Source organism: Budorcas taxicolor, chromosome 23 (assembly GCF_023091745.1).
Source record: "Budorcas taxicolor isolate Tak-1 chromosome 23, Takin1.1, whole genome shotgun sequence".
Lineage (NCBI taxonomy): Eukaryota > Metazoa > Chordata > Mammalia > Artiodactyla > Bovidae > Budorcas > Budorcas taxicolor.
In genome coordinates this window covers 51,235,877-51,261,107 of record NC_068932.1, presented here as the reverse complement: position 1 = coordinate 51,261,107, position 25,231 = coordinate 51,235,877, and the positions used below count along the sequence as shown (strand labels likewise).

General features: G+C 49.4%; 1 protein-coding gene across 1 annotated transcript; it reads right to left on the bottom strand.

Moving 5' to 3' along the window:
• Positions 1–12,310: 12,310 nt before the first annotated feature.
• LOC128067945 (cytochrome P450 2E1) lies at positions 12,311–22,655 on the bottom strand. Its single transcript, XM_052661079.1, has 9 exons — positions 22,479–22,655; positions 21,387–21,546; positions 18,144–18,293; positions 17,703–17,863; positions 17,079–17,255; positions 15,935–16,076; positions 13,766–13,953; positions 13,160–13,301; positions 12,311–12,501 (listed from the first exon to the last, which is right to left on the bottom strand). Exons 1-9 carry the CDS (start codon positions 22,653–22,655, stop codon positions 12,311–12,313), a joined length of 1,488 nt encoding a protein of 495 aa, XP_052517039.1.
• Between the last annotated feature and the right edge of the window lie 2,576 nt (positions 22,656–25,231).

Here is a 25,231-nt window from a genome sequence, read left to right as displayed (position 1 = left end):
GGTTGTTTTTTATTTAAACAATGGCTGCCTCTCTGTATTGATTTCCCTGTGAACTTCCCTACAAATGACACGGGCTTTGCCATCTGACTTATGTTGGCTCTACGATGCAAACACAGATGAAGAACACTTTTTCACTGGAGCCTGCTTTCTGTGAACACTGTCATCTCATGAAGATACCTGGGGCTAGATTGCTAGGGACATGTGGTTTAGCCAACAGCCAGCACAAACTATCCAAGTTAAATGAAGTCATTTTAAACCAAACAGCTTCCTCAGTCAGGGCACCAGATGACTACAGCTTCACTTGTGAACCAGACATAGGAACTGACCAATTAATTGAGCCCAAGATGCTAAACCACACACCAGGGATTGTATATGGAATCAGAAAAAATGGTACAAATGAAACTATTTATAAAACAGAACTAGAGTCACAGGTGTAGAAAACAAACAAGTTACCAAGGGGGAAAGAAGCCGAGGAGGGATAAATAGGGAGACTGGGGCAGACATTGCCTTTCTTTGGGATTGGAATGAACACTGACCTTTTCCAGTCCTGTGGCTGCTGCTGAGTTTTCCTAATTTGCTGGCATATTGAATGCAGCACTTTCACAGCATCATCTTTCAGGATTTGAAATAGCTCTACTGGAATTCCATCACCTCCACTAGCTTTGTTAGTAGTGATACTTCCTAAGGCCCACTTGACTTCACATTCCAGGATGTCTGGCTCTAGGTGAGTGATCACACCATCGTGGTTATCCAGGTCGTGAAGATCCTTTTTGTACAGTTCTTCTGTGTATTCTTGCCACCTCTTCTTAATATCTTCTGCTTCTGTTAGTCCATACCATTTCTGTCCTTTATCAAGCCCATCTTTGCATGAAATGTTCCCTTGGTATCTCTAATTTTCTTGAAGAGATCTCTAGTCTTTCCCATTCTCTTGTTTTCCTCTATTTCTTTGCACTGATCGCTGAGGAAGGCTTTGTTATCTCTCCTTGCTATTCTTTGGAACTCTGCATTCAGATGCTTATATCTTTCCTTTTCTCCTTTGCTTTTCACTTCTCTTCTTTTCACAGCTATTTTTAAGGCCTCCCCAGACAGCCATTTTGCTTTTTTGCATTTCTTTTCTATGGGGATCATCTTGATCGCTGTCTCCTTATTTAACTTATATGCAGAGTACATCAAGAGAAATGCTGGGCTGGAAGAAGCACAAGCTGGAATCAAGATTGCCGGGAGAAATATCAATAACCTCAGATATGCAGATGACACCATCTTTATAGCAGAAAGTGAAGAGGAACTAAAAAGCCTCTTGATGAAAGTGAAAGAGGAGAGTGAAAAAGTTGGCTTAAAGCTCAATATTCAGAAAACTAAGATCATGGCATCTGGTCCTAACACTTCATGGGAAATAGATGGGGAAACAGTGGAAAGAGTGTCAGACTTCATTTTTTGGGGCTCCCAAATGATTGCAGCCATGAAATTAAAAGATGCTTACTTGGTGGCTCAGAGGTTAAAGTGTCTGCCTGCAATGCAGGAGACCTGGGTTCGATCCCTGGGTCGGGAAGATCCCCTGGAGAAGGAAATGGCAACCCACTCCAATATTCTTGCCTGGAGAATGCCATGGACAGAGGAACCTGGTGGGCTACAGAGTTCACGGGGTCGCAAAGAGTCGGACACGACTGAGTGACTTCATTTTCACTTTCACTTACTCCTTGGAAGGAAATTTATGACCAACCTAGACAGCATATTCAAAAGCAGAGACGTTACTTTGCCAACAAAGGTCCATCTAGTCAAGGCTATGGTTTTCCCAGTGGTCATGTATGGATGTGAAACTTTGACTGTGAAGAAAGCTGAGCACCGAAGAATTGATGCTTTTGAACTCTAATGTTGGAGAAGACTCTTGAGAGTCCCTTGGACTGCAAGGAGATCCAACTAGTCCATTCTAAAGGATATCAGTCCTGGGTGTTCTTTGGAAGGACTGATGCTAAAGCTGAAACTCCAGTACTTTGGCCACCTCATGCAAAGAGTTGACTCACTGGAAAAGACTCTGATGCTGGGAGGGATTGGGGGCAGGAAGAGAAGAAGATGACAGAAGATGAAATGGCTGGATGGCATCACCGACTCAATGGACGTGAGTTTGAGTGAACTCCAGGAGTTGGTGATGGACAGGGAGGCCTGGTGTGCTGTGATTCATGGGGTCACAAAGAGTTGGACACAACTGAGCAACTGAACTGAACTGAACTGGGGCAGACATATATACACTGACTGTATGGATCACAATAAACTGCGGAAAATTCTGAGAGATGGGAATACCAGACCAACCTGACCTGCCTCTTGAGAAATCTGTATGCAGGCCAGGAAGCAACAGTTAGATCTGGACATGGAACAACAGACTGGTTCCAAATAAGAAAAGGAGTACATCAAGGCTATATATTGTCACCCTGCTTATTTAACTTATATGCAGAGTACATCATGAGAAATGCTGGGCTGGAAGAAACACAAGCTGGAATCAAGATTGCCGGGAGAAATATCAATAACCTCAGATATGCAGATGACACCACCCTTATGGCAGAAAGTGAAGAGGAACTAAAAAGCCTCTTGATGAAAGTGAAAGAGGAGAGTGAAAAAGTTGGCTTAAAGCTCAACATTCAGAAAACGAAGATCATGGCATCCGGTCCCATCACTTCATGGGAAATAGATGGGGAAACAGTGGAAACAGTGTCAGACTTTATTTTGGGGGGCTCCAAAATCACTGCAGATGGTTACTGCAGCCATGAAATTAAAAGACTCTTACTCCTTGGAAGAAAAGTTATGACCAACCTAGATAGCATATTCAAAAGCAGAGACATTACTTTGCCGACTAAGGTCCGTCTGGCCAAGGCTGTGGTTTTTCCTGTGGTCATGTATGGATGTGAGAGCTGGACTGTGAAGAAGGATGAGCGCCAAAGAATTGATGCTTTTGAACTGTGGTGTTGGAGAAGACTCTTGAGAGTCCCTTGGACTGCAAGGAGATCCAACCAGTCCATCCTAAAGGAGATCAGCTCTGGGATTTCTTTGGAAGGAATGATGCTAAAGCTGAAGCTCCAGTACTTTGGCCACCTCATGTGAAGAGCTGACTCATTGGAAAAGACTGATGCTGGGAGGGATTGGGGGCAGGAGGAGAAGGGGACGACAGAGGATGAGATGGCTGGATGGCATCACGGACTCGATGGACATGAGTCTGCGTGAACTCCAGGAGTTGGTGACGGACAGGGAGGCCTGGCGTGTTGCGATTCATGGGGTCACAAAGATTCGGACATGACTGAGCGACTGAACTGAACTGAACTGATACATAAAGTAAATAACTAATAAGAACCTATTGTACATAACAGGGAACTCTACTCAATAGTCTGTATGGGAACAGATTCTAAAAGAGTGGATATCTGCATAACTGATTCACTTTGCTGTACAGCAGAAACTAACAGAACATTGTAAATCAACTACACGCCAATAAAAATTAATTTTAAAAAAGGCAAAACAAAACAAAATGCTGAACCACAGAACTTGTAACAAATTTTTAAAATTATTTTTTATTTTTTAAGTCAGTAAACTTGTGTTGATTCATTACTGAGCAAAATCTAAATGATATGTCTAGACCCCAAACTCAATGTTTTTAACAAAATTATGCAGAGAAGGAAGTCTTATATTACATGCTGAATATGATCAATAGGACTTCATAACCATAAGTAGAACTTCTGAAAGGAAAACAAATGTTACTTGGATGGATCTCAATAAGGTTGTTGCAATGAAGAAACCACATGAATTTTACAAATCAGCTGTGAACAGACCAGAAAACTATGTTTCAAATTTTCACCTTTTTTACATCATGAGTCTATTATTTCTATGGGGGTATATGCTATGTTTTATTTACGTTCTGAAAAATCAGTTTGGAGCCAATTAGAATGAAGAGTGATTCACTCTAATAGGAAAAATAATTTTCCTAGTTTGTTTGAAAATAGGCTTCTGTTATTGTGCTGTAGAATTTATGATTATCAAGAACAGATGTTAAATGGGAAACATGTTACTAGCCCTTAGAGCCCACTTCGTCCACAGAAAGCATTTGCAAAAAAGGGTAAGCATATTTAAAGCAAGGTCTTCTAGAATTTATTTGTTCTTAAAAGTGAAAATGTTAGTCGCTCAATCGTGTCCCACTCTTTGAGACCCATCAGGCTCCTCTGTCTGTGGAATTCTCCAGGCAAAAATACTGGAGTGGGTTGCCATGCCCTTCTCTGGGGCATCTTTCTGACCAGGGATCAAACCTAGGTCTCCTGCATTGCAAGCAGATTCTTTCCTGTCCTAAGTTGGTTGCATTTCTCAAAAATGTCAAAATAAACATGTGCTTTGGCTTCATGGTGGCAGATTGGATAATATCCAAAAGTCAAGATATCTGATGTATACAAAAAATCACATGAGCCTAGCCAATCACGCATGGCTTCAAATCCTTTTTTTCTCTCCCCACCCCTACCTTGGAGAAGACTCTTGAGAGTCCCTTGCAAGGAGACTCCCCTTGCAAGGAGATCCACAAGTCCATTCTAAAGGAGATCAGTCCTGGGTATTCTTTGGAAGGACGGATGCTAAAGCTAAAACTCCAATACTTTGGCCACTTCATGCGAAGTGTTGACTCATTGGAAAAGACTCTGATGCTGAGAGGAATTGGGGGCAGGAGAAGGGGACGACAGAGGATGAGATGGCTGGATGGCATCACCGACTCGATGGACATGAGTTTGAGTGAACTCCAGGAGTTGATGATGGACAGGGAGGCCTGGCGTGCTGCAGTTCATGGGGTCGCAAAGAGTCAGATATGACTGGGCAACTGAACTGAACTGAACCCCTACCCCAACCCCGTTCACTCCCCAATCTTTTTTATACGGCAGAAGTACCCTGACAAACCATTCCTGAACAGAAAGAACTACCAGGAAGAGAGAGCATCACCGTACCCCTGGATATCAGAGTTGAGGGTATAACAGTGTGAGAGTATTCAGATCACAGAGACGATGCGTGCACAATGACGGAGTGGGGACATTTAGGGGGCGCTGTAGACAGACTCTTTCAGCTGTGACAGGTTATCCCTCCATCCCAGACCACATTCTCAAGATCTCTCCAGTGAGTAACATTTCCTTAGCCTTTGCCAAGCCCAGTGGTAAAGAATCTGCCTGCCAGTGCAGGAGACACAGAAGATGCAGGTTTGTTCCCTGGGTGGGGACGAGCCCTTGGAGAAAGAGATGGCAGTCACTTCAGTATTCTTGCCTGGAAATTCCATGGACAGAGGAGGCTGGTGGGTTACAGTCCATGGGGTCTCAAAGAGTTGGACACGACTTAGCAACTGAACAACAACCCCTCTCAGCCCAGTTCAGGTCTCCTTCTGAAAACCGGTCCAGTCCTTCCCTGCCTGCGTGCATGCTCAGTCGCTCGGTCATGCCCTACTCTTTGTGACCCTGTGGACTGTAGCTCACCGGGCTCCTCTGTCCATGGGAGTTTTCAAGCAATAATACTTGTGGGTTGCCGTTTCCTCCTCCTGCGGATCTTCCCCACCCAGTGAACAAACCTGCATCTTCTGTGTCTCCTTCATTGGCAGGTGGATTCTTTACCACTGAGCCACCTGGGAAGCCTCCAGACCTTCCATTATTACCCAAATCTCCTTCACTCTGGGCAGAAGCAATGGTAATTTATTGGCTATGCAAAGCTAGTATCTTCTCCTTTTTGTGGCTTTTCTGCCTCTGCTCTAAAGCACTAATGAGAGGGTTCAGACCGTAGGGCTGTCTTTCCAATAGAAATCTGTTCGTAGGGCACCTCCCCTTCATGCTTCCTAATAGCTACCTTATTCCTAGAAAACAGAACGGCCATCCAGAGCCCAGTGATTCCCTCCTGGAACTCACAGTTCTTGAAAACTGGGTCCTGTGTCACTGTACATGAAACCTGGAGTGTTCAGCAGGCTACACAGCACATTAGGGGACCTGATACTTCACCTGCTGAAGAGACCCCACAAGCAACTGCCACACAGTGAGACTCTGCCTGCACTTCACATTGGCGTCTCTGGGAAGCCGGGTGCAACTCGTTAGTCCATTAGTCCTTAAAGGCGCTCCCGCTACAGATGAGCAAACCGGATGTCCAGGATGTGGAGTGAAGCGTCAGCCGCGCAGTCGTGTCCGACTCTGCGACTCTACAGGCTGGGGCCCGCCAGGCTCTTCTGTCCGTGGCGTTCTCCAGGCCAGAGTACTGGAGTGGGCTGCCATTTCCTTCTCCAGGGGATCTTCCCGACCCCGGGATCAAACCCTGGCCTCCTGCATTGCAGGAAGACTCTTTACCATCTGAGTCAGCAGGGAAGCTCTTTCAATGTCATAGAGGTTCACAACATTGCCAGACAGAGTTGGACAGTGAACGTGGCCTGCAGGCTTCCCATGCTCACTCGCTCGGTCCTCAGGCCAGACCCAGCCTTGTCAACACCTTGAACTCCACTCCCAGGTCACAAAGCCTCCAGATGTGGGCACCCAGCAGTCCACAGTGAACCTTTTCCTGGCCATGCAACACTCCATGCAAAGTGCAAGCCGGCCCTTCCCAGGTTGGGAACATCAACAATAGACATCTGTTTCTCACAGTTCTGGAGCTTGCGTAGTCCAAGATCGAGGTGCCAGCAGATTCAGTGTCTGGAGAGAGCCTGCTTCCTCGCTAAAGGCAGTTTCAGTGTGTCCTCCCACGGCAAGGGGAAAGGCAGCTATGTGGGGTCTCTTCCATAAGGACGTTAATCCCAGTCAGGAGAACTCTGACCTAATCAGCTCGCAAAGGTCGAAACTCTTGATACTGCCACACTGGGGGCTAGGGCTTCCACAAATGAATTTGGGGGAGGTACACATGGTCCCTGTGATGGGGCTTTTAGAAGTAATTCTGGTAACAGCTCAGAATGGAGGGGAGAGTCGTAGAGAAAACTTTCACTTCTTAGAGCGTTTTTCATATTCGTGTACAAAATATTGCCAGATGTACGAGTGATAAAGACTGTATTGAAAAGGTCTTGGAAGGACATGAGGCAAAGTTTATTGGACAATGGAGGAAAGGTGATACTTGTAATAAACTGCTAAAGAACTTGGCCTAACTGTGTTCAAGGTGCAGTCTTTGTGGGAGGCAGAACTGTTCAAATAGTTTAAAAATGAAACTGGATACATAGTGTAGGGCGAACAAGACGTGGTGGCTGGAAACAGCAGCATATTCGCTGGTCACATTTCACGGCACCAATGGCGCAAACCGGCCCCTTCGAGTTGCTCGTCAAGGAATGCGAGGAGAGGAGCGACTTGAAGGCAGGGCTACTGAACAAGAAGGAGCAAGAACTTGGATATTTGGGAGGGTCTCAGCCTAGAGGGCAGACAGAATGAAAACCACAATCACAGAAAACTAACCAAATTGACCACATGGACCACAACCTTCTCTAACTCAATGACACTATGAGCCATGCCATGTAGGGCCACCCAAGATAGATGGGTCACGGTAGAGAGTTTTGACAAAACGTGGTCCACTGGAAAAGGGAATGACAAACCACTTCAGTGTTCTTGCCTTGAGAACCCCATGAACAGTATGAAAAGGCAAAAAGATAGGACCCTGAAGGATGAACTCCCCAGTCAGTAGTATGCTACTGGAGAAGAATGGAGAAATAACTTCAGAAAGAACAAAGCCACAGTGAAAACAACGCCCAGTTGTGGATGTGACTGGTGATGGAATTAAAGTCCGATGCTGTAAAGAACAATATTGTATAGGAACCTGGAATGTTAGGTCCACAAATCAAGGTAAATTGGGAATGGTCAAACAGGAAATGGCAAGAGTGAACATTAACATTTTAGGAATCAGTGAACTAAAATGGACTGAGATGGGTGACTTTAACTCAGATGACCATTGTATCTACTACTATGGGCAAGACTCTCTTGGAAGAAATGGAGTAGGCCTCCGAGTCAATCAAAGAGTTGGAAATGCAGCACTTGGGTGCAATGTCAAAGATGACAGAACGATCTCTGTTCATTTCCAAGGCAAACCACCCAGTATCATAGCAACCCAAGTCTATGCCCCAATCAGTAATGCCAAAGAAGCTAAAGTTGAATAGCTCTATGAGGACCTACAAGACCTTCTAGAAATAACATTAATAAAGAAGTCCTTTTCCTCATAGGGGACTGGAATGCAAAAGTAGGAAGTCAAGACATACCTGGAGTAATAGGCAAGTTTGGCCTTGGAGTACAAAATGAAGCAGGGCAAAGGCCAACAGAGTTTTGCCAAGAGAATGCGCTGGTCATAGCAAACACCCTGCTCCAATGACACAAGAGAAGACTCTACACATGGACATCACCAGATGGTCAATATAGAAATCAGATTGATTATAATCTTTGCAGCCAAAGATGGAGAAGCTCTACACAGTCAACAAAAACAAGACCAGGAGCTGACTGTGGCCCAGATCACGAACTCTTTATTGCAAAATTCAGACTTAAATTGAAGAAAGTAAGGAAAACCACTAGACCATTCAGGTACGACCTAAATCAAATCTCTTATAATTACACAGTGGAAGTGACAAATAGATTCAAGGCATTAGATCTGATAGACAGAGTGTCTGAAGGACTATGGACATAGGTTGTGACATTGTACAGGAGGAAGTCATCAAGACCAACCCCACCCAAGAAAAAGAAATGCAAAAAGGCAAAATGGCTGTCTGAGGAAGCCTTACAAATAGCTGTGAAAAGAAGGGAAGTGAAAAGCAAAGGAGAAAAGGAAAGATATACCCATTTGAATGCAGAGTTCCAAAGAACAGCAAGGGAAGATAAGAAGCCTTCCTCAATGATCAGTGCAAAGGTATAGAGGAAAACAAGAGAATGGGAAAGACTAGAGATCTCTTCAAGAAAATTAGAGATACCAAGGGAACATTTCATGCAAAGATGGGCTCGATAAAGGACAGAAATGGTATGGACCTAACAGAAGCAGAAGACAGTAAGAAGAGGTGGCATGAATACACAGAAAAACTATACAAAAAAAGATCTTAATAACCCAGATAACCACAATGATGTGATCACTCACCTAGAGCCAGACATCCTATAATGCGAAGTCAAGTGGGTCTTAGGAAGTATCACTACTAACAAAGCTAGTGGAGGTGATGGAATTCAAGCTGAGCTATTTCAAATCCTAAAAGAGGCTGCTGCTAAAGTGCTGCACTCAATATTCCAGTAAACTTGGAAAACTCAACAGTGGAAAAGATCAGTTGTCATTCCAATCACCAAAAAAAGGCATTCCCAAAGGATGTTCAAACTAGCACACAATTGCATTCATCTCACACGCTTGCAATGGGCTTCCCTTGTGGCTCAGCTGGTAAAGAATCTGCCTGCAGTGCAGGAGACCTGAGTTTGATCCCTGGGTTGGAAAGATCCCTTGGAGAAAGGAAAGGCTACCCACTCCAGTATTCTGGCCTAAAGAATTCCATGGACTGTACAGTCCACGGGGTCGCAAAGAGTTGGACATGACTGAGCAACTTTCACTTTCACACGCTAGCAAAGTAATGTTCAAAATTCTCCAAGCGAGGCTTCAACAGTATGTGAACCGAGAAAAAGCAGAGGAACCAGAGATCAAGTTGCCAACATTTGCTGGATCATCGAAAAACCAAGAGAGTTCCAGACAAACATCGACTTCTGCTTTATTGACTATGCCAAAGCCTTTGACCTTGTGGGTCACAAAAAACTGCGGAAGATTCTTCAAGAGATGGGAATACCAGACCACCTTACCTGCCTCCTGAGAAATCTGTATGCAGGTCAAGAAGCAACAGTTAAAACTGGACATAGAACAACAGACTGATCCCAAATCGGGAAAGTAGTACATCAAGGCTGTGTATTGTCACCCTGCTTATTTGACTTCTGTGCAGAGTACATCATGTGAAATGCAGGACTGGATGAAGCATAAGCTGGAATCAAGATTGTCGGGAGAAATATCAATAACCTCAGATATGCAAATGACACCACCCTTATGGCAGAATGTGAAGAGGAACTGAAGAGCCTCTTGATGAAAATGAAAGAAGAGAGTGAAAAATCTGACTTCAAACTCAATGTTCAAAAAACTAAGATCATGACATCCCATCACTTCATGGCAAATAGATGGGGAAACAGTGTCAGACTTTATTTTTCTGGGCTCCAAAATCACTGCAGACGGTGACTGCAGCCATGAAATTAAAAGACGCTTACTCCTTGGAAGAAAAGCTATGACAAACCTAGACAGCATATTAAAAAGCAGAGACATTACTTTTCTGAGAAATGTCCCTCTAGTCAAAACTATGATTTTTCCAGTATCATGTAAAGATGTGAGGTTTGGGCCATAGAGAAAGCTGACCACCAAAGAACTGATGCTTCTGTGCTGGAGAAGACTCTTGAGAGCCCCTCGGACTGCAAGAAGGTCAAGCCAGTCCATCCTAAAGGAAACCAGTCTTGAATATTCACTGGAAGGACTGATGTTGAAGCTGAAACTCCAATACTTTGGCCACCTGATACAAAGAACTGACTCATTTGTTAAGACCGTGATGCTGGGAAAGATTCAAGGCAGGATGAGGAGGGGACAACAGAGGATGAGATGGTTGGATGGCATCGCCGGCTTTTGGACATGAGTTTGAACAAGCTCCGAGAGTTGGTGATGGACAGGGAGCCCTGGTGTGCTGCAGTCCAGGTGTGCTGGGGTCAGAGAGTCAGACACGTCTGATAGACTGAACTGAACTGATTGAAAAAAATGTATTCATGTTTGGAAGAGAAGATCAAGGGTGTGACTCAGTGTCCCTTGGATAAGGAAATTAGTATTGGGTGTGAACTGGGAATTAATCAGCTACCTCAGCAGGAAAACTGCCAGTTTGGAGTGAAGATGGAAAGCAACCAATATATGCTGTTGGACTTCGCGGATTTTACAGGATGAGATGATAGAGCTATTCAGCTGTGAAGTGTGTTATGCTTTTAGACAAGTGATGCATGACCCCAAAAGTGACTCAGATCATCAGGGCCAATTCCTTGGTTTCAAAAATGGGAATCTTTGACTTGCTTCCAACAAGATAGACTGTTCCTGTCTGAACTGGTGGAGCCAGGGCTGTCTGACAAAGATCTAGGGGCATGACACCTGCCCAGCAGAGAATCAAGGGTAGGACCTCTGCCCCACTGGCTTCAGCAGGCAGAGCTTCAAGCCAAAAGGGATCCTCAGGCTTTCAGATCTTGTAATTTGCTCTGCTAGATTTTGGGTTTGCTTGGGACATGACACCACTTTCTTCTAAGCTATATGTAAGCTACCTCACATGGAAGGTGGAACTTTGAATATGTAATGGATTAGTGTAAGGACCCTGAGAACAGGAGACAGTCCTGGGTTACCTACGTGGCCACGATGTTATCACAGGATCCTCCTACGTGAGAAGCAGGAGGGTCAGTGAGAGACGGGAAGAGGCTGCACTGCTGGGCTGACTCACTTTACTAAGGAACCTGGGACACACATGGGACTCAGGTACTGCACATTCTAAAGCTCTGCATGACACCCGCTCAGCCCTCACATCTCTGCCCTGGAGGGGCTGCTCTCACACCCCTTTTACTGACAGGGAAGTCAAGGCAGGAGGGCTGGGCATACGGTGGTTTTCCTGGTGTGTGCCCGGTGGATGGGGACAGCGTTCTTGTCCAAAATTATTCTTCTGTTTCACAGATTCTTCTGAGATTCAGGTTATGGAGCTGGTTAAAGATTTCCAAGTTTCTGCCTCATTCCACGCTAGAGTCTCTACATGCTGAGAACTTCCCCTTGCAGGCACAGAGTCAGACTTTAACACTAAGAGATAACATCAGATGTCTATGATGACTCTTCAGATATATTGCAGTCTTAAAATATAGCACAGGATGATGCTACTAGTGAGCCTGAAGGAAGAACTTCATATCCTAGGGAAGATAGCCAAAGCGATATTAGTTTTATTTTTTCTGAACAACAAAATAACGTCTGTTTTCCTCTTTGTGACTCGTTTATAAGACATACTGACTCTGATGACTGGGTAGCTCTATTTTTTCAGAAGTTCACTTTAAACTACACTGACATGTTCTTACTTATCATGATTTCTAGGAACTCCAACACGAGCCAAGTCATAGTTTGCTCTAATTAGTTTAATTAGTTTGACACAATCTTTTCGCACTTTGCTTTCAAACTCTGTCTCAGGAACGTGGGCTGGAAAGCACTGTCTCTGGCCCGGCTGGTTCCCTCCGGAGCCTGAGCTCGCAGAGTCCTCGCAGAGGGGATGCAGGGGAGCCCAGGGTTTCAGGGCGTTTGCGCCTCACACTTCTGAGCGGGGAATGAGACAGAGTTTGTAATGGGGCGGGATCTTGCCAAACCCAATTGCAATGGGGCTGAGGTTGATATCCTTGGGGTCAACAAGTGACTTCAGGTTAAAGTGCTGCAGGATGGCGGCCAAGAACAGGAACAGTTCCATGCGAGCCAGGCCTTCTCCAACACACACCCGCTTTCCTGGAGGCGACAACGACACTAAGACTCTGCCCCAGGCCAGGGAGCAGGGGGAGGGGGGGTGGGAGGAGGCCATGAGTCACAGCACCGAAGCAGAACGGGGCCCATCTACCCACTGAACGGGAGCCCAGAGCGGATTCCAGTGTAGGAGGATCAGGGCCTCAACCACCAGCTCTCAACTGCATAAACCTGCGGTAGGTCGGGAGAACCGACTCTGCCAGTGCTCAGCCTGACATCCTAGGGGAAGAAGGGGGGCCCACGTGGAAGCCAGTGCTCTCACGTTAAGAGTTACAGTTACAGAGTTGGTCACAGACCTTCCCTCACAGCACACTGACGGGAGGCCTTCCCTGGGGAGGGGAGGCGGCCCTGTGATGGGTCCAGGTGACCGAGTACTAGGTTTTGCTGTGACCCTTGTTTAAAATTATGGAGAGGCAGGCAATACAGCTGTGAAAGAGTGCACCAAGTTCTATTAAACGAAGTAGCTCAGGAGAAAAATGACTCATCCCCAACTCAGTCTCAGGACTCCCAGTGGCAAGATGTCATCTAACCTCTGCACGCCTGGGTCAGGCTGGGGTTAGGGGCGCGAGGCAGTCACGTGTGGAGCAGAGAGTAGGTATCAGGGACAGTCCCACGCAAGGTGCTGCCTCTGGGTGCTTCTTACCTGCAGAAAACGCCTTGAAATGGTCACTGTACTTGAACTTTCCACTTTCATTCAGAAAGTGCTCTGGCTTAAACTCCTCTGGTTCAGGAAACTCTTGCCTATCATACAAGACAGAGTCCAACGTCGGAATTATGGGTGTGCCCTGGACGGAACACAGGCCGCCTTGGTCAGTCAAGTTAACATGTCACAGGCTTTCATCTGGGGGCCCCCAGTTGAATTTTACATGAGACAAATGGTACATTTCCAGCTAGAGAAGTTTTTCCCTAAGGGCAGATAGCACGCGGAGTCATGACTAGATGGTGATGAGAGCTCCAGTAGCTTCTCTGAGTGGCACATCCAGGGCTGGATGGCACTGTTGTCTGTTCCTGGCTCTGGGACACACCACCACCCCAGCCACCACCTGAGGAACCCCCTTCCCAGACGGCCTCATTTCTGGGGTCACCAGGTCCGCACCAGGCCTGCTGGGGGAGCGGCACTCTGCAGGTAGGGATGCTGGCCCAGCCCCTAGTGTTCAGCAACACCTGCCGAGACGGGGTGTCCTCGGTCCCATCCTGTTCCCTGGAAGGCAGCTGGTCTGCTGGGTGTGCACTCAGGCTCACATCTGACCTTGGGGATGACATATCCTCTGAACACTGTGTCCTGGGTTGCTTCATGGAGCAGATTGGAGGGAATGAGGTCGATGAATCGCTGAATCTCATGCACCACCGCATCCAGGTAGGGCATGTCCAGCCTGTCCTTGATTGCAGGGATTCGGCTTGGCCCAATTACCCTGTCAATTTCTTCATGAAGTTTCTCTGCCAAGATATGCATGGAATAAATGCATGACTCCAGGCTGGCTCAGCACTCCTCCATAGACCCAGGAGATGCTTCTGGAGCTTCACGTTATTGGCTAATCCATCCACACATGGCAGTAAGAGCTAAGCTGGGTGAGGCTGTGTGCGGTCCACAGCCTTCACCTGTCTGTTCATGGCCTCCGTTCTCTCAGTGGTCATGGCTAGCCCAGTGCTTGTCATCACACCAAGAGTAGAGAATAAAAAAGGGTCTTGGGGATTTCTAGCAGGAGGAAAGCTCTCTATTAACTGTGACCCCAGGCTGGCTTGTTGCATGCTTCTTCGGAGTATGGACGAATGGAGAATGGAAATAGACAAGCATGTCACACTCCTGAGGGGCCTTGGAGGAAGGACTCTGGAAGCCCTTCTCCTGGCAAAGGCAACAGCAGCCTTTGGCAGTTGCTTTTCCTTGCTAGGTTTGAGGTTGCCTGTGGGCCTTTGTGATATGTTGAGAGGACTACACAGCTCCCTGCAGTATGCTAACCAAGTAAAAAAAAGTTCAACACATATAACAATGCAGATGGTATTACTTAGTAAATGGTAAATACTAATACTTAGCAATTGGTAAATGTAAGAAGCCCTACGCGGGGTGCTACACAGCACTCCAGGGAGGCTGCAGTCTGGGGTGTGGGGAAGCCAGGGAGGTGAGGAGGGTCCTCAGCTGGCTCTGTAATCTTTCTTTCCAAGAGCTCTGTGTTAGTACTGCAAAATGCTAACATGTTAAATCTGGCAATGGATGTATAGATGACTGTCACATTTCTTTTCTGTCTTTTTCTCTGTACTGGAAATTTGTCATGATTAATAAATTAACAATTTTGGAGGCTGTGGATATGGTACACAGAATGGTACAGAATGGTCAGAGCTCCTTCAAAACTGCCCCAGACCCAGAGGGGCTTTGCTCTGTGGACTCTGGGCTCCTTCCCCTTACTTTTCTGTCCAATAGAAAGGCGAAGACCTTGGAGTCAGACGGACCAGGTCTGACCCTGGATGGGTCACATACCCATGTTCCCGAGGTAATAACTTCATGCCCTTTCACATCAGCCTTCAAGACCACAGTGTATTGAAGAGCTAATACCCGCACCTGTCACACAGTAGGGACCAAATTATTATCGTCCGCAAGAGGCCCGGCTGAGGTAGTGAGGGGCTCCTTGCAGTGGGGACCCCCACCGCAGCTGTGAGCCAGCCCAGGGAAGGGCGGGAGCTCCAGGCCTGAGCACTGGCGTGGCTCCTCTGCCTGCTCTTTCCTTAGGGGCTGCTGCTGACCAGCCTGCTGACATGCAGTGCTGTTCACCTATGGGCCGGGGTAGGGGGTGTTCCTAACGCCTGATGCTCTGTGCATGCAGCCCCCAAAGTCACGCCTGACCCACCCCAAGTTCACCTGGTCCAGGTGCTGGGGAGGAGCCCCGGGGAGGAGGGCTGGGGAGGAGCCTGGGGAGGAGGGCTGGGGAGGAGCCTGGGGAGGAGGGCTGGGGAGGAGCCCTGGGAAGGAGGGCTGGACCCAGGGCAGCAGGCAGACTTGCAGTGCTTTACCTGGGGTTCCTCCTGTGCTCCCTCTTCCAATCTGGTGAGATGAGCCAGGAGGTCTTGCCCCTGCCCACTCCTCCCTCCCAGCTCTTCCTGAAAGGCTGGGTCTTAGGGTGATGAGCACATGTTCGCTCTCTCATAAACAGATCATGTCCTGGAGTGGATTCTGGCAGTATAGCGTTTCTTCACTGGACTTTCTTTTGCAATCTGGGTGTGTCAGTGGGTGTGGGAGGGCTGAGTACCAAGTGCCTGTCATGTACAAGAACACGTCCCCCAGAGCATTCCTCCAGGGATCCCAGGGGCACTCCTTGTTTTGCAGACAGGAAGCTGAAGCTTAAATGTTCCAGGCTGAGGGACGCAGGGTCTCCGTCCACATGTGGCAGCCACAAGGTCCAGAGCCCTGGCCTGTTGCTTGTCCTACCTTCAACCTCTGGGTATTTCATGAGAATCAGGAGCCCGTATCGCAGGGTGGTGCTGGTGGTCTCCGTCCCCGCAAAGAGCAGGTCGGCCACAGTCACAGCGATGTTTTCTAAGGTGTACATGGGGTCCGCACTGTGTTTTTCCTGTGGATGAGAGATAGGAACTCAATGAGGGAACATCTTCAGGTGGATGAAAAAGAGACCCAGTGTCCCTGAGCAGAGGCGCACCTGCCCGCCCTGCCTGCTCCTCAGGCCCATCCTGCACAGAACCGTCAGCTCTGTCGCACAGTGAGGGAACCAAGGCCCCCAGAAAAGGGCTGTGAGGGGCTGCACCCTCACCTGGCTGTGAGACTGGAGATCCTTCTATGCCACCAAGGGCCCTCCTGGGGGCTGAGGCCCTGCCTGGCCCTGTGCCACGACCTCCAGCAGCCCAGGGCTGACTGTGGGGCTCCTGCAGGGCTGCCCTCGGCCTCCTACTGTCCCCACAGCTGCACCTTTCAGTCCCAGGAAGCAGGTTACAATGGGAAGAGGGGTGGGAGGGGGCCCAGCAGATAGAGGAGGCTCTCAGGCAACTGGAGCAAGTCTTCCAGGAAAGCCAGGTGTGGCGCTCCAGAGCCTCCTGTGGTGCCAAGGGGACAGAAGTGTGGCCGATCTAGGTGGGGACCCAAGAGGATGTCAGGGAGGTTGTGTTGGGAAGGCCTGCACCCCCTGAGGTCGTGCACAATTTGGGAGTTAAGTGCTGAGGAGGAAGGCTGAGGGCCTCTCCCCAGATGAGACGCAGTCATTCATTGATCAGAAGGGGTTAAAAAACATGGGCTGGAGGGAGCCAGCGTGAAGGTCCCACTCACCCCAATCCACACCCGCCAGACAGCTTCCCCAAGAGAAGCCGTCTTGTTGGTGATCTCAACAGACAGCAGAGTGCAGCATGGCCTGGCAGGCTGGCCGAGTGTCAATGTGTGTGGAGGTCATGCTGAAGCCAGCACATGTGTGTAAAACTGAGAGCATCAGGATGTGCGGGCGGCGTGGACACCACCGTGCAAGTCATCACGTAAATCTGAAAAAAGCACCCCCTGCCCTGCAAGCCCATCTCGTAACAGCCAAGCGCTCAGCTCCGCCTGGTCCGGAAGCCGCGAACTGCGAGTGCACCTTTGCCATTTCTATCAGCATGGTGTCGAGGAAGCCTCGGGGGCAGCTGGGCTCCAGGGACTTCTGGTGATCCTTCGTTCTCTCTAGAGCGTAATCTTTTACTTCAGACACATTTTTCAGTAGCTTTCTATGGCTTCCAGGCAGGTACTGTAGGTAGTCTGAGAAATTATTATAAAGCTGGAAAGAGGGAGGAAGGGAGAATTTCCTTACTATACACATCTTTTTCTGGATGCAATAGCATTTTGTATGCCAGGATAACCTTCTCCAAACCCAAATTTATGGCTGTCAATATTGTATTATTTGGAACATTTTGGCTGAAAGTATCTTCTTGGGCACCACTCTATGAGGCCGTGTGAGTTCTGTGGTGGGAACATGAGCACATAGGCAGAGGGACTGTCTGTCTGGTGAGGATCAATTTAAAGAGTAAAACGGTAAGTGTCCCAAGGCTAGCTGGGTGGAACCGCAGGCTCCATGGAAGTCTCCAGAAGGAGAGTTCATGCTATCTAGTCTTGTGTGCCCGTCTGTCCACACACACACGAGTGACCCTTCTCATCCTTTTCCTGCTATAAACCATCAAACTGAAGCAAGGGTGCAAAGCAGGCAAGAGCGAGGACAGCAGGTCACCTGGATCCAGGGGCTACTGAGCAGGTAGAAGTTCTCATTGAACAGACTCATCAGCCTCAGCGCCGTCTTGTCTTTATAGTCAAAGCGCTTGTGGAAGAGGATGTCAGAGATGACATTGTAAGGCGCGAAGCCGATGACAAATGTGGGGTCAAAGGGCTGGCCTGGAAAACAGGGGCATTGAGAGGGCGCTTGTCGTGGGCACAGCAGGAGGGACATTTCCAGTGCTTGTGAGGAGACACCCTAGAACCGTGAGAATGCTTGGGAGGTGGCGGAAGTGTGAGCCACTTGGGTTTTCCTTACTTGTCAGTGATTCAGGATACACCAGCTACACCCTCGGCGATCACCTTACCCCCAGGATCAGAGAGGAAACCGACCTGTGAAGTGGTGTCTGTGGGCTAACTGTCGAAGGAGGGGTGGGTGTGAGCCCCAGGCTGTACACACCCTGGGTCTTCCTGAGCACGTCCAGCAGGAAGTGGGCCTCCCTCTGGATCCGCTGCTCATTGCCCTGTTTGCCCATCCCTAAGTCACGGAGCATGGTCAACGAGAACCGCCGGGTGTCCCGCCAGGTTGGTCCATTGTTGAAAATGATCCCTAAGGAGAAGGAGCAGGAGAACCGTTACCGCAAACCTTTTTCTCAGGAGAAGGGCAGGAGTAATGGGCTCAACTCTGCAGGGGCCACTGAGGGGCCCACTGGCCACACAGGGACCAACGCTCCGGTTTGCAGGGAGGCCTTTGGTGTGGAGCCTGGTTTTCTCTGTTGCCCATGTAAGCTCCTCAGTCATAGCCTCCTTGCTTCCCTCACTATGTCTTGCGTCCCCCCACGAGAGGGGGACTGTGCCTGACTACCAAGAAGTGCCTCCCGCCTCTTTCCTGCCTGCTGACTAATTCCTTTGAGGCCATTTTGCTTTCAGTGATTTTTTTTTTTTTAACGCCAAAACATTTTGTATTAGGGTATGTGGCTCAGCTGGTAAAGAATCCGCCTGCACTATGGAAAACCTGGGTTCGATTCTTGTATTGGGAAGATCCCCTGGAGAAGAGAATGGCTACCCACTCCAGTATTCTGGCCTGGATGGACTGTACCGTTCACGGGGTCACAAAGAGTTGGACAGAACTGAGCAGCTTTCACAGGAGAGTAGCAACATGGCCAGTGAGCACGGTTGTGAGAGTTTCAGGTGAGCAGCGGAGGGACTCGGCCGCACAGAGACACACACCCATGCTCTGCAAAACCCCCCTCCCACCCAGGCTGCCGCATCACACTGCTTTCAGTCGTTTTTGACCTCACGCTGCAGATACCTCAACTTGCACTTCGTGGCTTCACAGCAAGTCCTTACTAAAATCCAAGGTTCCAGCCAGCAGACCTCGAGAGCTGGGAAGCCCTCAAGCTGCTTCCCGCCTGCGTGTCCAGGTCTGAGGAAGGCCATGGCCCCAGTCTTTCTTGAAGGAAGTCTGGCCAGGCCCAAGAGGACACCTGGCTGGCCTGCAGAGGAAGCACCAGCGGGGCTGGGAGAAGAGGTGTGTGACCCAAGGAGGTAGCCACGCGGACAAGCCCGTGGACAGAGAGCATGACCACTGATGGGTGTGTGGGCATGGAGGAGGCCCGTTTACAGGTACCCTTCACCAAGTTAAAAGTACAGGTAGGACTGACCTCAGGGTCATGTATTCAGGTGCCCTGGCACTGATTCCTGCGGGACATCGTATTACGGGCCAAGTGGAAGCCGAGTAGGCAGCAGAGCAGCCCAGGAGGGCACCTGGGGAAGGGGCATTCCAAGCCCACGGCTGGCTGCGGCCTCAGCCTGGCCAGGCCTCGGGCGGCTCTGGCCCTCCACGTTGCTGGCCCAGGACAGGGGGTGGACAAGCAAGGATGGCAGGGATCAGGGAGTGTGTGCTGAGGAGGCTGGAGGATAGGGCAGAGGCTGTGCCCCGAGGCCTGAGGGCCTGAGATGCTAGAGGAAGGGAGGAAGGAGAGGGGCTGGGGGACCGCTCTGAAGAGCGCGTGGTGAAGAGAGGAGGCGTTTGAGGAGGGAGGGGCGGGGAAGAAGGGAGTTTAAAAATGTTTTGGGGAGAATTGTGTAGAAAGAAAAGAAGATACAGAAAACTGTGAGAAGAGACAAAGAGAAAGAGAGATGCATTGGCAGAGATGGTGAGACACAGAGGCGTGCAGATGAAGAGACAGACCCCAGAGAGGCGCCATCGCCTGGGACCAAACAGGCAGAAATGGAGGCAGGGAAGCTCCTCTTCCAGAGCCTCGCAGACTGACGGAAGTGTTGGGCGGCCCTCTCAGCACACTGATACGCAGCCACTGCTCCACACTATGGTAATCGAGGACATTCACGTCATTATTCCTGGGGACCAGAGACCTGGTTCCAATGCCTGGTTGACGTGCAGGGTCAGCCCTAGGCCATGTGGGACATGCAGTGCGCGTCCCACAGCGTGGGGCAGGCAGGGGGTAGCCAGGCCCCTGGTGCCCCCGCTGCAGGGTGTGGGAGCCGGCTCCGCCTGACCGCTTTCAGGGGCACGCGACTTGCCCCAGGGCTCCCTGGACGCCCCTGACCGTGATAAAGCTCCGACTCCAGAACTCCTGCCCTCCCGGGGCTCTCCTCCAGTAAAACTCCTCTGTGTAAATGACAACGCTTAGGTGCTTAATTTGGTTTCAGGAGCTCCTAAGAAGAAAACCAAAAGCACAGTATCTGAGAGAGACAATCAAATGCCTCAGAAATGCAGGCTGGAAAAATGCGGCAAGAGGTCCACACACAACTGTCAGCACAGCAATTCGGAAATCCTCCACAAAATGAATGAGCTTTCCAGAAGCTCATCACCAAAACTGACTCAGGAAGAAGTGAGGGTTCCAAGTTTTGTGGGTAGAAGGGACACTGTTTCACCCTAATCTGCTTTAGAATCTCACTTAAACACCAGAGAGCAAGCGGCCAAGGACGAGCGGCTGAGGTCGGAGGACAGCAGGGGCCAGGAGCCTTCAGAGCTGGGAGGGCAGGAGGGGCACCCCCACCAGCCAGTGTCCCCCACCCTGGCTCCAGGACTTCCCAGAAGACACAGATGGTGGAGTCTGAAGTCAAGACTCTGGAAAATACTCCAATAAAGACCAGTTAGATCTCCAGGCCTCCTCCCCTGCATAGAGAACTCTTGGGTCTGGAGCCTGGGGGCTGGGAGGGGCAGAGGAAAGAGGGGTCACAGGGACATCTCAGCACCCTCTTCCTGATCTAAGAACAGCCCCGGGTGGGACATCAGAGGCCCCTCAATGGAGAGGCAGGTGCCATTCATGGGTGAGGGACCTCAGTAGATGGAGCCCTCACACCCCGGAGTGGTTGAAGCTGTGAGTGGAAACAGCTCCCGGGAGAGACGGGGGACCCAGGGAGGCAGAAAGGTCTGTGGAGGGAGGTACCGCTGGGCCAGACAGCAGAAGCACCTCCCTCTGGCCTGTTTCTCTACGAATAAGTCTGTCTTGCTGGTCAGTGGGTGGATGTTCCAGGTCTTGTCCACTCTGGTGTGCAAGGCTCACACAGTAGCTTTCATCAGCACACGCGGAGCAATGACCGGATCCTCACCTGACGATCCTCACCTGACTTGTCTGCAGATCGCGTCACCTTTCTATCTTTAGCAAGCTGTTCCTGTCACTTCTGGGCCTCCCTCAACATCTCTCCCAGCACCCCGACCCCGAGCAGGACACACCTTTGTTTTTGTGCACCTGGAACCCAGGGTTTTCTCCTCTGCCAGAAAACTCATTCTTGTAGTCAAGCAGGACCTCCTTCACGGGCTTGTAGCCATGCACAACCACGACGCGCCGAGAACCCAGGTACAGGGTGAACACCGGCCCGAACCTCTCTGCCAGCTGCGGAGACAAACAGGCCACGGGGTGAGCTGGTGCCGACTCCAAGAGGAGGCCCATGCTTCAACGTGATCCCCAAGGCCGCTGTTGTTGACCAGGAGAACCCAGAGCTACCTGGGGAGGCCTCCCACGGTGGCTTCTTCCATGGGGAGTGCATCCTGGTGCATGCACCTGGGTGCACCTCGTTCCCCTCCCTCCCAGACACAGTTAACTCGGAAGGCCTGGCTGATTCCTCGGGTCCCCCCGAGGTCTCCCCGTGTGACTGCCCCCACCACCTCCAGTCTGCTGTCCCCAGTCCAGGTCCTGGACCCTAGGATGCTGTTGGACACCCTGGATCTGAACTGTCCACAGTCCCCAAGCCCATCTTCCTCCCTGGAGAGTGAAGCTCGTCAATGCCTTTTAAAGCGGCTCTGCGCCCTGGGACATTCTTTTGTTAACTCTTTTAATAGATTCATCAACGCATTTAGTTTCTAGATTTATGAGCTCATCCACTGGTCACAACAAATGCAGTAAGAGGTGTGTGTAGAGGGTGAAACACCTCCCTTTCCCTCTGTTCTTTGGCACCTAAGGAGAGCTGCAGACTGACACCCAGCCAGTGTGCATCAGGTGTCAATGCAGGTCTCTCCTCGCATAGCAGGGGCAAGCAGCAGCAGCCACGGCCACACTGGGCTGGCCAAGCCACCTGACGACAAGGCAGTTGACACTGCTCAGGCAGGACCTCTGGGGCCAGCCGTGAGCAGTGCCCACTGAGCAGCATGCCCAAGCTGCATTAGCAGCTTAACATTTTGATGATCACTCTTGGGTGGAACTGGTAATTCAGTTGATTCACAACAAGCTGGTATTGAATTATAATTTGTCTGAGAGTGAGTTGAATGCACACATATTACATCTAATTTCTGAATTCTCCCCCTTCAAATCAACAATATTTCTCTTACCCTGGTGAAGGACTTGGGAATGTTCTTAATATCCAGTTGTAAAAGATTCCCAATGATGGGCAGTGGGAAAGGGCCAGGGGGCAGTTTCCAGCTGCTGTAGATGTGCTTCCAGATGGAGATGAGCAGCAGGGTGGCCATCCACACCAGCAGGGCGACCGTGATGCCCAGGGCGGCCATGGTGCCCGTGGGGGATCTGCCGACCTTCGAGGATGCTCCTGTGGAGAGGCAAAGCTTTTATGACACATTCTTGAGAAGGAGGGTGAGCAGCTGACCAATGCCACCTTCCTTGTCCTCCAGCCCAAGATATTAGTTTATCATTAGCTGCTGTTGGCCATCATTTCAAAGGCTGATCCCTTCAGTGGCAACTCATCAGAGCTTTATCCAGGAGCCCACACGGCCAGGCCTGGGCTCTGCCAGCACTGGCTGCTGACACCTGCACCGATATCAGCCAACACAGCACCCAGCAGGCTCCACCAGCCCATAGGTCAGAGCGCGGGGTGGGGGCCTGCCCTCCCTTTGACATCGGGCGGACAAGGGGGAGTAAGGTCCTGTTTACATGGGTTTGTTTCTGGTAGGGTTTATGTAAGACAACATCAATTCTGTGCTCATCATTTCCATAGCAGAGTGCCTGACCTCCTGGTGCAATTCTCAGCCCCTGAGCAGGAGTTTTGTCTGAGCAGCCCTAATGGTGCTGAATCACCAGCAGCCAAACTCCTGGCCAGAGAAGAAAAATTCAGCACGCGAATGTTAGTCCACTTTATCAGATCAACTGACAGATTCAGTAGAGGGGAAAAAAGGAGTTGACCAATTGTGAAAAAGTTAATCTCTGACTATTAAAAAAGGTACATGTTCATTATAGAAAATTAGGGGATAATTACTGTTTAGAAGCATTTTGTCAAATTCTAAAATCAAAAATATTAGAATTTTTATTGTGTATGTTAAAATCAGTGAGCTATCTGAGTAGATTTTATGTTTTAAAATGTCCTGTCTTTATTTGTGCAGGACACCACAGAGCTCCAAATTGTTTCTGTTATAATGTTCTGGGTATTTTTACAGAGGTTTCCTGTGTGATTTAATTCTGTCCTCTATCTGGTGACATAGGAAGATCTTAATTAATAGGTTCTGATTTTACTTTTAAATAAGTGATCCATCTCTATGTACAATACAAAATATGAAGGAAAGCAAGAAGAACAAAAATCACCTCTGCAGGGGGTGTAGCTCAGTGGCAGAACACGTGTTTTGCACACGCTTAGCACTGAGGCTGCATTGCACACACTGAGCCAGTCCTAACCCGCTCTCCCTCCCAGGCTCCAGCACTGTGACAGTCCCTTGCTCTGGAGTTAGAGCCGCAGCCGTGTTACGGAGTCCGACATGTACCTCCCTGTGCCGTGAAGGGGCGCTGACGCTGGCAGGAGTCTCGGGCCTGTTTTGTGCCCTGTGGGTGGTGGGCTGAGGGCCCTGCTCTGTCGTCCCCCGCCCAGGGGCTGATGTGGGATGGCAGGGCCCAGTCCCCAGCATGGAGGCAGAGCCACCTTGACCCCTCTGTCCTCTTCTTCCACCCTGCCAGGCAGACGTGTCCACACAGCATTTTTCTTTTTGGTTTGTCCTTCCTGTTGGTGCTGGAGGGTCAGGCAGGGTCAGCCTTCCCGGGAGCCCCAGCTCAAGCCCTGACTGGCGGGCATGAGGACAGGACGAGGCACACCAGGCCCCCTGGCTCCCACAGGCCAAAACAACTACACGTGGCAGCTTATCTGCGTGTGTGCGTCCCGGAAAGGGGCCCAAGGGCAGGTGCAGGTGAGCCTAGAACTCCCGGGGTGCAGCACGTGGTCTGGGGCCAGGCCCTACTATTCTAGGTCCTCTGTGGAAATGCTCTTGGATGGGCAAACAACAAAGTCTAAATGCAGGTACAGATGTCTTTATAAAGTAATGACATTTTTGAGTCTATCTTTTCAGAAGAAAGTCTTTTTTATTTGTCTTATATCTTATTCAGGTGCCTGCATCATCTCAAACAATGTTGACTGGTTGGGATGACAGAGGTGGCCTTGCCCTTGCCTGGCAGGAATGGGTACTTCTCCATCAAGATGACAGAGGTGGGATGAGAGGAATGGGTGCTTCTCCGTCAAGTGTGTGGTTGTGGCAAAAAGGCAACCATAGTGGGACAATGTTCTTCTTTCTCTAGTTAACAAGGAGTATTTAGCAGGGATGGGTATTGAGATAGTAAAATACCTTGTAACTGAGACAATCCTAGGATTTTTCTTTTTAAATCTGCTGGTACGATGCTGGATGAAAACACTGCCTCATGTACGAGCAGTCTTACAGTTCTGCTTCACAGCCAGGAATTTCACGCAGCCACAGTTTGTTTACATGCTGACGGATTCAACTCGTTGACAGTGTTTTTAGCAGCTCTGCATCTATATCCGTAGATAAAGTTGGGCTCCAGATTCTCGCGTCTTATTATGTTCCTCTATTAGCATTGTGCTGACTTTAGAAACAACTGAAATTATCATCATCTTTTCCTATTGTCTGGGATACTTTTAAACTATTTTAAAGTTTTTATTTGTCTGTTCATTTCTGGTTTCACTGGGTCTTTGTTGCTACGTTCAGGTCTCTCTAGTTGTGGTACAACAGGCCTCGCATCGTGGCAGCTCGTCTTCTCACGGAGCACAAGCTTTAGGCTCGCGGGCTTCAGTAGCCACAGCACAGGGGCTCACCAGCTGCACCTGTGGGCCCTGAGCATGGACTCAGAAGTTGTG